Here is a 12,200-nt window from a genome sequence, read left to right on the forward strand (position 1 = left end):
AGAGAAGAGACAGAGAGAGACAGAGAGAGACAGAGAGAGACAGAGAGAGAGAGAGATAGAGAGAGAGAGAAGAGAAGAGAGAGACAGAGAGAGAGAGAGAGACAGAGAGAGAGACAGAGACAGAGAGAGAAGAAGAGAGACAGAGAGAGACAGAGACAGAGAGAGAGACAGAGAGAGAGAGAGAGACAGAGAGAGAGACAGAGAGAGACAGAGAGAGAGAGAGAGAGAGACAGAGAGAGAGAGAGACAGAGAGAGAGAGACGAGAGAGAGACAGAGAGAGAGAGACAGAGAGACGAGAGAGAGAGAGAGACAGAGAGAGAGAGAGACAGACAGAGACAGAGAGAGAGAGAGACAGAGAGAGAGAGAGAGACAGAGACAGAGACAGAGACAGAGACAGAGAGAGAGAGAGACGAGAGAGAGAGAGACAGACAGAGACAGAGAGAGAGAGAGACAGAGAGAGAAGAGACAGAGACAGAGAGAGACAGAGAGAGAGACAGAGACAGAGAGAGAGAGAGAGAGAGACAGAGACAGAGAGACAGAGAGAGAGAGACAGAGAGAGAGAGAGAGAGAGAGGCATTTGTAACAAAGACAGACAGGTGTCAGACAGACAGGTGTAACAGACAGACAGGGGTGTCAGACAGACAGGTGTCTCACCTCCTGCTCCGGCTCCTTCTTCCCCAGCCTGGCTGCGTCTTCATCACTCAGAGTCTCCGACAGAGAGAGCAGCGGAGCCAGACGCTCCTCACACATCCTCTGATGTTCACTCACTGTCCAATCACAACACAGCACCTGCTCACTCTATGACATCATCACCTTTCTCACACCATCCTACTTTTATTCAACTGAGAATGCAGCTAAAAGAGTATTACATGTTCATAAGGTGTTAGTGTGTGTGTGTGTGTGTGTGTGTGTGTGTGTGTGTTGTGTGTGTGTGTGTGTGTGTGTGTGTGTGTGTGTGTGTGTGTGTGTGTGTGTGTGTGTGTGTGTGTGTGTGTGTGTGTGTGTGTGTGTGTGTGTGGTGTGTGTGTGTGTGTACCCTCGGCTGCAGTGATCTTGGCCACAGGTAGGGGTCCTCGTACGTGGATCAGCCCGCAGCGATGAGGCATCTCGTCCTCGGCAGGATATTCACAGAAGTTATAATAATCTACAGAGTGAACAAGACGCAGGTAGAGCAGCAGCCGGTCCAGAACCTACACACACACACACACACACACACACACTCACCACACACACACACACACACACCACACACACACACTATATATATTACATACTACAATATATATGTATAAATATATAATATAAATAAATATAATACTTATTTATATAATAATATTATAATAATAAATCATATTAGGGTATTATAGTATACAATAATACATAATAATAATTGTTATTATTATTATTATTAATAATTAATTAACTATTATTATTAATAATAATATATTATATATAATAATAATATTATAATATATTTATATAATAAATAAATAAACTACACACACACACTCGGATAATAAATAAACTACACACACACACTCGGATAATAAATAAACTACACACACACACTCGGATAATAAATAAACTACACACACACACTCGGATAATAAATAAACTACACACACACACTCGGATAATAAATAAACTACACACACACACTCGGATAATAAATAAACTACACACACACACACACACACACACACACACACACACACACACACACACACACACACACACACACACACACACACACACACACACACACACACACACACACACACACACACACACACACACACACACACACACACACACACACACACACACACACACACACACACACACACACAATAAATAAACTACACACACACTCAGAGCTCTTCCCACCTTTAGCAGCTTGTCATCTGTCTCCACGGTAACCTCAGAAGAAGTGGGGTCTTTTCCATCTGCCCCATCGTCATTGGCCTCCGACGCTCCCATAAGCTCCTCCTCCTCAGCGCTCACCTCCTCGATCAGGTAATCAGTGATGTTCTTCAGGACGGGGTTGGTCTCCACCTGCAGCGTGCACACGCACACGCACTTAGATTAACATGAAGACGATCAGACGATGTGTAGAAGCAGGAGAAGAAGAAGCAGCGTACCTCTCCGGCCCACAGCGCCCCCTTCTGGTCCAAACTGTGGATGAGTCGGGCCGACAGACGGATGTCGTTCCTCACTACCGGTTTGTGGTGAGTCAGACCGTTAACGGTGCGAACACGCCGACACAGATCTCTGTTCACCACCGGGGCGAGCTCACAGTCCCTGAGCTGAGAGAGAGAGAGAGAGAGAGAGGTGGGGGGGTGTAGAGTCGTCACCACCTTATATGATAATTAGTGTGTGTGTGTGTGTGTGTGTGTGTGTGTGTGTGTGTGTGTGTGTGTGTGTGTTACCCTGATGTTCTGCAGGTTCCAGCACGTCTCCTTTATGTTCACGCTGCGATCGAATGTCACCCAGCAGCGCCTGAAGAACCTGAAACACAAACACACAACATTTAGAGCGCCCCCTGCTGACTGGCTGCAGTATAGGTCATAAGCTCCGCCTCCTCATCATGCTGATGTATTTTTTATTTGTTATTCCAATGATCCGTTAATTATTGGATGTAAATTAACGTGCAGAATGTCAAAACTGATGATCAGAAATGTCAGCTGGAGACACCAGTTAAAGATACAATATGTAGATTCGGCCACCAGGGGGCGTCGAGGCTAGTGGGGAATCATGGGAGTTCTCTCTGCTTGTAGGAGCGCCTGCTGAGAAACCGAGTGACTCACCTCCTCTCGGGCTGAGGGTCAGACAGCGCCACCCGCAGGAAGCCTGGATACCTGCGACACAACTGAACACATCCATCAAGTTAGTATGAGTGTGTGTTTGTGTACAGGTGTGTTAGTGTGTGTGTGTGTGTGTGTACGTGTACAGGTGTTTGTGTGTAGGTGTGGGTGTGTTTGTGTACAGGTGTGTGTGTACAGGTGTGTGTGTACAGGTGTGTGTTTGTGTACAGGTGTGTTAGTGTGTGTGTACGTGTTTGTGTACAAGTGTGTGTGTACGTGTTTGTGTACAGGTGTGTGTTTGTGTACAGGTGTGTGTTTGTGTACAGGTGTGTGTTCGTGTACAGGTGTGTGTTCGTGCACAGGTGTGTGTTCGTGCACAGGTGTGTGTTCGTGTACAGGTGTGTGTTCGTGTACAGGTGTGTGTACAAGTGTGTGTTCGTGTACAGGTGTGTGTGTACAGGTGTGTGTGTACAGGTGTGTGTGTTCAGGTGTGTGTGTTCGTGTACAGGTGTGTGTGTGTACAGGTGTGTGTTCGTGTACAGGTGTGTGTGTACAGGTGTGTGTTTGTGTACAAGTGTGTGTTTGTGTACAGGTGTGTGTGTGTACAGGTGTGTGTGTACAGGTGTGTGTGTTCAGGTGTGTGTGTTCGTGTACAGGTGTGTGTGTGTACAGGTGTGTGTTCGTGTACAGGTGTGTGTGTACAGGTGTGTGTTCGTGTACAGGTGTGTGTGTACAGGTGTGTGTTTGTGTACAAGTGTGTGTTTGTGTACAGGTGTGTGTGTGTACAGGTGTGTGTTTGTGTACAGGTGTGTGTTCATGTACAGGTGTGTGTACAGGTGTGTGTTTGTGTACAGGTGTGTGTACAGGTGTGTGTTTGTGTACAGGTGTGTGTTTGTGTACAGGTGTGTGTTCGTGTACAGGTGTGTGTTTGTGTACAGGTGTGTGTTTGTGTACAGGTGTGTGTTCGTGTACAGGTGTGTGTTTGTTCTTACATTTGTAATCTCCTCCTTGGACACCTCGGGGGGGATGCTCCTGATGAACAAGGATGTGGTGAGGTGGAGGGGGCGGGGCTTGGCAGGAGCTTCCTTCTCTCTCTCCTTCCCTCGCTCCTTCCCCCGCTCTTTCCGCCGCTTACCACTCTCTCCATCCTCCTCCTCTTCCTCCTTCTCCTCCTCGTCTTCCTCCTTCTCTCCGTCAGAGTGGGAGGAGTCCGAGTCCGAGGCGCTGCCCTCGCCGCTGTCCACTGACACGCTGCGTTTCCTCTTCCTGCCCTGAAAAGAAGGGGGCGGGGTTAAACCCACTGTCATCATTCAGAGCAGTGAAGAACAGAGGAGTGACTCACTTTTTTTGTGGTCTCCTCTTCCTCCTCCTCCCCCTCTTCTTCTTCTTCTTCGTCCTCCTCCTTCTTCCTCTTCTTCTTCTTCTTCTTCTTCTTCCTCTTCTTCTCCTCCTCCTCTCCCTCCTCCTCCTCCTCTTCCTCATCCTTCTCCTCGTCTCCGTTCTGCTTTGCTTCTTCGTCACAGTCCTGGGACGGAGACAGAACGTCACAGTGTCTCCCTCTGCGACGGTTCATTTCAAATCAAAAGTTTATTAGTTCATCGACCTCGTACTGACCTTCTCAGAGTCTTTCACCTCGCCCGTCTCGCCGCTCTTCGTCTCGTCTGTCCGACTCCCCGTCGACTCGGAGCTGGTCTGAGCACTCGCGTTTCCCCCGCTGGATTCTGTCTGACTCTTCTCTCCTCCTCCTCCACTGCTGCTGCTGGCCTCCCCCCCGGACGCTGCAGTGGACGTTGGTACCTCCAGGACCTGCAGGTCAAGGTCTGTCCCTCCCTCCATCTTTATTACCGCTACATAGAGCGAGAGAGCGAGCGAGAGAGAGAGAAAAGGGGAGTGAGAACTTCATTACCCACAATCCACTGCCAACATCAAAAGTGTTCATATTAGCTAGAGATTAAGTGACACCTAGAAGCTCCCTCCTGTCACTCAAAGAGGCCACGCCCCCTAATTAAACATGCCTTTAAGACTTAATATAATGTAAACAGGTGAGTAGTATAAACATTCAGCCCGTACAGGTGAAGAGAGAAATGAGCTCCAGAGACCCAAACTGTTTTGGTACCAGACTGTAAACATGTTTATTTTAACATAGAGCTCTATGAGGACTGACTCACTGCAGGAGACAGACTCTAGTGGACACTGGAGGAACTGCAGCTGTAAAGTTAGACATTTTAACATAGAGCTCTATGAGGACTGACTCACTGCAGGAGACAGACTCTAGTGGACACTGGAGGAACTGCAGCTGTAAAGTTAGACATTTTAACATAGAGCTCTATGAGGACTGTCTCACTGCAGGAGACAGACTCTAGTGGACACTGGAGGAACTGCAGCTGTAAAGTTAGACATTTTAACATAGAGCTCTATGAGGACTGACTCACTGCAGGAGACAGACTCTAGTGGACACTGGAGGAACTGCAGCTGTAAAGTTAGACATTTTAACATAGAGCTCTATGAGGACTGACTCACTGCAGGAGACAGACTCTAGTGGACACTGGAGGAACTGCAGCTGTAAAGTTAGACATTTTAACATAGAGCTCTATGAGGACTGACTCACTGCAGGAGACAGACTCTAGTGGACACTGGAGGAACTGCAGCTGTAAAGTTAGACATTTTAACATAGAGCTCTATGAAGACTGACTCACTGCAGGAGACAGACTCTAGTGGACACTGGACGAACTGCAGCTGTAAAGTTAAGACATTTTAACATAGAGCTCTATGGGGACTGACTCACTGCAGGAGACAGACTGTAGTGGACACTGGAGGAACTGCAGCTGTAAAGTTAGACATTTTAACATAGAGCTCTATGGGGACTGACTCACTGCAGGAGACAGACTCTAGTGGACACTGGAGGAACTGCAGCTGTAAAGTTAGACATTTTAACATAGAGCTCTATGAGGACTGACTCACTGCAGGAGACAGACTCTAGTGGACACTGGAGGAACTGCAGCTGTAAAGTTAGACATTTTAACATGGAGCTCTATGAGGACTGACTCACTGCAGGAGACAGACTCTAGTGGACACTGGAGGAACTGCAGCTGTAAAGTTAGACATTTTAACATAGAGCTCTATGAGGACTGACTCACTGCAGGAGACAGACTCTAGTGGACACTGGAGGAACTGCAGCTGTAAAGTTAGACATTTTAACATAGAGCTCTATGAGGACTGACTCACTGCAGGAGACAGACTCTAGTGGACACTGGAGGAACTGCAGCTGTAAAGTTAGACATTTTAACATAGAGCTCTATGAGGACTGACTCACTGCAGGAGACAGACTCTAGTGGACACTGGAGGAACTGCAGCTGTAAAGTTAGACATTTTAACATAGAGCTCTATGAGGACTGACTCACTGCAGGAGACAGACTCTAGTGGACACTGGAGGAACTGCAGGTTTTTAGGACTTAATTTCAGTACTTAAGTTTCAGCTTTATCTCAGTCATGTCCCAAAACGTGCCTGTCTGTCTCTCTGTGTCTCTAACTGTCTCTCTCTCTCTCTGTGTACCTGCGTCCAGCAGTTTGATGATAGAGGGGGCGTGCTCCATATCAAGGGACATGTTTTCCATCCAGTGGTTGTCGAGCAGGAAGAGGAAGACGCCCAGCCGGGTCTTGAGGGCCGCCAGAGACTCCGCCTTCTTTGCTGTGATGTCATCAGGGTGGTACTTGGAGCGGAACCACTCCTGGTCTTTGTGCTGGAGGAAGAAGTCCTGCAGCTGCTGCCGCCTGAAGTCCAGTTTGTACTGATTGTAGCGTTTCACCGACTCCGTCTCGTCCACGCTGTCCTCCATGTTCAGCAGAAACTCCTGCAGACAGACGCACGGACACCAACAGCTCAGACGACACCTCACTTGACCGGCCGGCGTCCCAAACACACACACTGCACACTCACCTTAAAGCTCCTCATGACGGGAGGACCGGGAGGAGGGAGGTCCGGGTCCATCATCCCCAACCTGACACACACATTACAAAAAGAGTTTACGTACAGAAAATTAAACTGAAACATGTTCATTCAACATCGTCTCTAATCCTCATGTCGGCCATTTTGACATGACTCACAGGGCCGGGTCAACCAGAACGATTCAACGATACGATCTTTGTCATAATAATCAACAACAGCTTCATAAAAAAATGGAAACTCGTCCACTGGATGGAAGATTTGTGGCGGTGACGTTGAGCACGCTCACCTGCCCTGCAGCGGGTGACCTCCATGATGTGGATGGAGGTGGTGGGGGAGGTCCGGATGCCAGCCCTGAGGCCCCGCCCCTGGAAATGGAGCCCCGCCTCCTCCGTACGGCATGTCGTAGCGGTAAGGCTCCCCCCGGTGGTCGTCCCTGCAACATGTAAAACATTAATAAGAGGAAGGGGAACACTCACATGAGACGGGGGGTCGATAAACTCACCAGTCTCTCCTCATGCGTTTGTGCTGCGGGCTGATGTGTCGGGGGGGAGAAAACCTCTCTCTGCGACCACGATCGTAATCCCGCCTCCTCTCTCTGCCACGCTCCCAGTCCCTGATCACACACACACACACACACAATATTTAAACACACCTGTCACACACATTGTTTTTTGTCTGTGCGCTCAGGTGTGTGTGTGTGCGTACCTGTCGGGCCAGTCGTCCCTCCTCCTCTCCTCTCTCTCTCTCGACCGCTCCATGTCGCTCCTCTCTCTCCTGAACTTGTCCCGCCTCCTCCTGTCGAACTCGTCATCGCTGTCCCCCATTGGACTAATAAAAGAAGAAACAGGTGAGTCTGTGAGACTGCAGGGTGAAGACGGTACAGATCGGGGATCGCTGCGTCCATCGCCCGGTGACGTTTCGCTTTCAATCTGACCGTCACAGAGGCGTAATGGGGGGGGGGGCGAAGTAACCCCCCCTTCCCCTCCCCCCCTCTGTAGAGGTTGTAACAGAGACGTTACAGAGACAGGATCAGCTGAGCCAGCGGTGGATTGAGCGGAGCGCTGTGTGTATCAAGGCAGCATTTTAAACTCATGAACACCTCCTAACTTAATGATGATGGTCTCCAGATTATTGATGATGCTGAAGTGACATTTACATGATGTATCATGAATGAACTTCCAAACTCCATGTGATCTACAGAGTCCCTCTGCACCTTTAAGAAAAAGCTAAAGACCCAGCTCTTTCATGAATACCTACTAACTTAATGATGATGGTCTCCATATTATTGATGATGATGATGGTAATGACGATGGTTTTTGTTTGATAACAACGACTTATAAGATGGTTTCTATACTGATTAGAGCTCTCAAGAACTGCCCTCAATGTTGTGCTTTGCCTCTGGTCACTTCCTGTCAGCACCTGTGGTCACTTCCTGTCAGCACCTGTGGTCACTTCCTGTCAGCACCTGTGGTCACTTCCTGTCAGCACCTGTGTGTCCAATCAGACTCAAAGCTGATCGTTTGCTCTTACTCACACTGTTCCTCTCTTGTGTTGTTCTTACTCTCTGATGTACGTCGCTTTGGATTAAAGAGTCTGCTCAGTGAATTGTAAACAGGTCAGAGTATCGTCCAATCAGCTGGCCCGGAGCCTTCTGGGACAGATTAGACTTTAAAGTGACTTTGTTTTGATAATTCTTTACAGATGTAGATCTTTATATTCAAACTAATGATGTGATGACATGAACTGTGTGTAACAAATACTTAAAGTTTCTGTTTGACTCTCTGAACCTTTAGATGTGATCAAGTTAACTAAAGAGAGAAACAGCTGATTGAACCTGTGAGCTAACAACCTGTGAGCTAACAACCTGTGAGCTAACAACCTGTGAGCTAACAACCTGTGAGCTAACAACCTGTGAGCTAACAACCTGTGAGCTAACAACCTGTGAGCTAACAACCTGTGAGCTAACAACCTGTGAGCTAACAACCTGTGAGCTAACAACCTGTTAGCTCCTTCTGCTACATTAACATTCAATACTTTTAATAACTCTGCGGCTTTAATGTGACAACAACATAAAGAAGGGAATCACAAACATTTAACTCCACCTGATGCTAAAGCTAACGTTAGCATAAAGCCTCACTTCAGCTGGCTGAAGCTAACAGCGGCTAATGAGCTAGTTAGCATCGGGAGCTAGCCTCTCCTGCTAAATCCCGCGCAAACAAAGCGGTTTAATCCGCCGCAGTTCATGTTCGCTTTGATGAGAAGTGTAACTAAGCATCAACACGGTTTATTCAAAGGTTTTACCTGAAGCTGCGCTGCTTTAACACACACAATTAGCTCGTCAGCTAACGAAACAACACAATGATCCCGCCGACAGTCCGAGATCTCCGGGACAAAACGAGACTTCAGGGCTGCGTCACTTCCGCTCTGGTTTTGTACTTTAAAAGTACTTTTGTACTTTGTACTTTTTGTGGAGGCGACACCTGGCGGCCGGGAGGGGAATAACAGGGACAGATTGTTTTATATTACACTTTTTACTTTATTTCAAACGAGAAAGGAAAAAAAAAACATATTTATAACAGAATGATGAAAAGAATAAAAAAAGATATTTATAACAGAATGATGAAAAGAATAAAAAAAGATATTTATAACAGAATGATGAAAAGAATTAAAAAAACAGATATTTATAACAGAATGATGAAAAGAATAAAAAAAACATATTTATAACAGAATGATGAAAAGAATAAAAAAATATATATTTATAACAGAATGATGAAAAGAATAAAAACAACATATTTATAACAGAATGATGAAAAGAATAAAAAAATATATTTATAACAGAATGATGAAAAGAATAAAAAAATATATATTTATAACAGAATGATGAAAAGAATAAAAAAATATATATTTATAACAGAATGATGAAAAGAATAAAAAAAAACATATATTTATAACAGAATGATGAAAAGAATAAAAACAACATATTTATAACAGAATGATGAAAAGAATAAAAAAATATATTTATAACAGAATGATGAAAAGAATAAAAAATATATTTATAACAGAATGATGAAAAGAATAAAAAATATATTTATAACAGAATGATGAAAAGAATAAAAAAAGATATTTATAACAGAATGATGAAAAGAATAAAAACATATATTTATAACAGAATGATGAAAAGAATAAAAAAAACAGATATTTATAACAGAATGATGAAAAGAATAAAAAAATATATTTATAACAGAATGATGAAAAGAATAAAAACATATATTTATAACAGAATGATTAAAAGAATAAAAAAAAACATATATTTATAACAGAATGATTAAAAGAATAAAAAAAAACATATATTTATAACAGAATGATGAAAAGAATAAAAAAAAAAGATATTTATAACAGAATGATGAAAAGAATAAAAAAAACAGATATTTATAACAGAATGATTAAAAGAATAAAAAAACCAGATATTTATAACAGAATGATGAAAAGAATAAAAAACAGATATTTATAACAGAATGATGAAAAGAATAAAAAACAGATATTTATAACAGAATGATGAAAAGAATAAAAAACAGATATTTATAACAGAATGATGAAAAGAATAAAAAAAGATATTTATAACAGAATGATGAAAAGAATAAAAAAAGATATTTATAACAGAATGATGAAAAGAATAAAAAATATATTTATAACAGAATGATGAAAAGAATAAAAAAAGATATTTATAACAGAATGATGAAAAGAATAAAAACAACATATTTATAACAGAATGATGAAAAGAATAAAAAAATATATTTATAACAGAATGATGAAAAGAATAAAAAATATATTTATAACAGAATGATGAAAAGAATAAAAAATATATTTATAACAGAATGATGAAAAGAATAAAAAAAGATATTTATAACAGAATGATGAAAAGAATAAAAACATATATTTATAACAGAATGATGAAAAGAATAAAAAAAACAGATATTTATAACAGAATGATTAAAAGAATAAAAAAACCAGATATTTATAACAGAATGATGAAAAGAATAAAAACATATATTTATAACAGAATGATGAAAAGAATAAAAAAAGATATTTATAACAGAATGATGAAAAGAATAAAAAAATATATTTATAACAGAATGATGAAAAGAATAAAAAAAACAGATATTTATAACAGAATGATGAAAAGAATAAAAACATATATTTATAACAGAATGATGAAAAGAATAAAAAAAACAGATATTTATAACAGAATGATGAAAAGAATAAAAAAAACAGATATTTATAACAGAATGATTAAAAGAATAAAAAAACCAGATATTTATAACAGAATGATGAAAAGAATAAAAAACAGATATTTATAACAGAATGATGAAAAGAATAAAAAACAGATATTTATAACAGAATGATGAAAAGAATAAAAAAAACAGATATTTATAACAGAATGATGAAAAGAATAAAAAAATATATTTATAACAGAATGATGAAAAGAATAAAAACATATATTTATAACAGAATGATGAAAAGAATAAAAAAAACAGATATTTATAACAGAATGATGAAAAGAATAAAAAAAAGATATTTATAACAGAATGATGAAAAGAATAAAAAAAAACAGATATTTATAACAGAATGATTAAAAGAATAAAAAAAACAGATATTTATAACAGAATGATGAAAAGAATAAAAAAAAGATATTTATAACAGAATGATGAAAAGAATAAAAAAAAACAGATATTTATAACAGAATGATGAAAAGAATAAAAAACAGATATTTATAACAGAATGGTGAAAAGAATAAAAAACAGATATTTATAACAGAATGATGAAAAGAATAAAAAACAGATATTTATAACAGAATGATGAAAAGAATAAAAAAAAAAGATATTTATAACAGAATGATGAAAAGAATAAAAAAAACAGATATTTATAACAGAATGATTAAAAGAATAAAAAAACCAGATATTTATAACAGAATGATGAAAAGAATAAAAAACAGATATTTATAACAGAATGATGAAAAGAATAAAAAACAGATATTTATAACAGAATGATGAAAAGAATAAAAAACAGATATTTATAACAGAATGATGAAAAGAATAAAAAAAGATATTTATAACAGAATGATGAAAAGAATAAAAAAAGATATTTATAACAGAATGATGAAAAGAATAAAAAATATATTTATAACAGAATGATGAAAAGAATAAAAAAAGATATTTATAACAGAATGATGAAAAGAATAAAAACAACATATTTATAACAGAATGATGAAAAGAATAAAAAAATATATTTATAACAGAATGATGAAAAGAATAAAAAATATATTTATAACAGAATGATGAAAAGAATAAAAAATATATTTATAACAGAATGATGAAAAGAATAAAAAAAGATATTTATAACAGAATGATGAAAAGAATAAAAACATATATTTATAACAGAATGATGAAAAG

The 12,200-nt window shown here is 40.4% G+C and overlaps 1 protein-coding gene across 1 annotated transcript; it reads right to left on the minus strand.

Moving 5' to 3' along the window:
- Window positions 1–654: 654 nt before the first annotated feature.
- Window positions 655–8,243, minus strand: LOC109979800 (serrate RNA effector molecule homolog; the record flags this gene model as incomplete). The annotated part of the gene is given in 15 exon segments (XM_065950577.1): window positions 655–767; window positions 1,037–1,190; window positions 1,888–2,055; window positions 2,142–2,306; window positions 2,430–2,508; window positions 2,808–2,869; window positions 3,797–4,075; window positions 4,147–4,329; window positions 4,419–4,651; window positions 6,358–6,655; window positions 6,742–6,802; window positions 7,037–7,183; window positions 7,253–7,363; window positions 7,456–7,578; window positions 8,129–8,243. Coding segments are annotated over 14 exon segments (2,172 nt in total), but the record flags the coding sequence as incomplete, so codon positions are not given.
- Between the last annotated feature and the right edge of the window lie 3,957 nt (window positions 8,244–12,200).

The sequence above is a fragment of the Labrus bergylta genome, chromosome 22 (genome assembly GCF_963930695.1).
Source record: "Labrus bergylta chromosome 22, fLabBer1.1, whole genome shotgun sequence".
In the NCBI taxonomy this organism is placed as follows: Eukaryota; Metazoa; Chordata; class Actinopteri; order Labriformes; family Labridae; genus Labrus; species Labrus bergylta.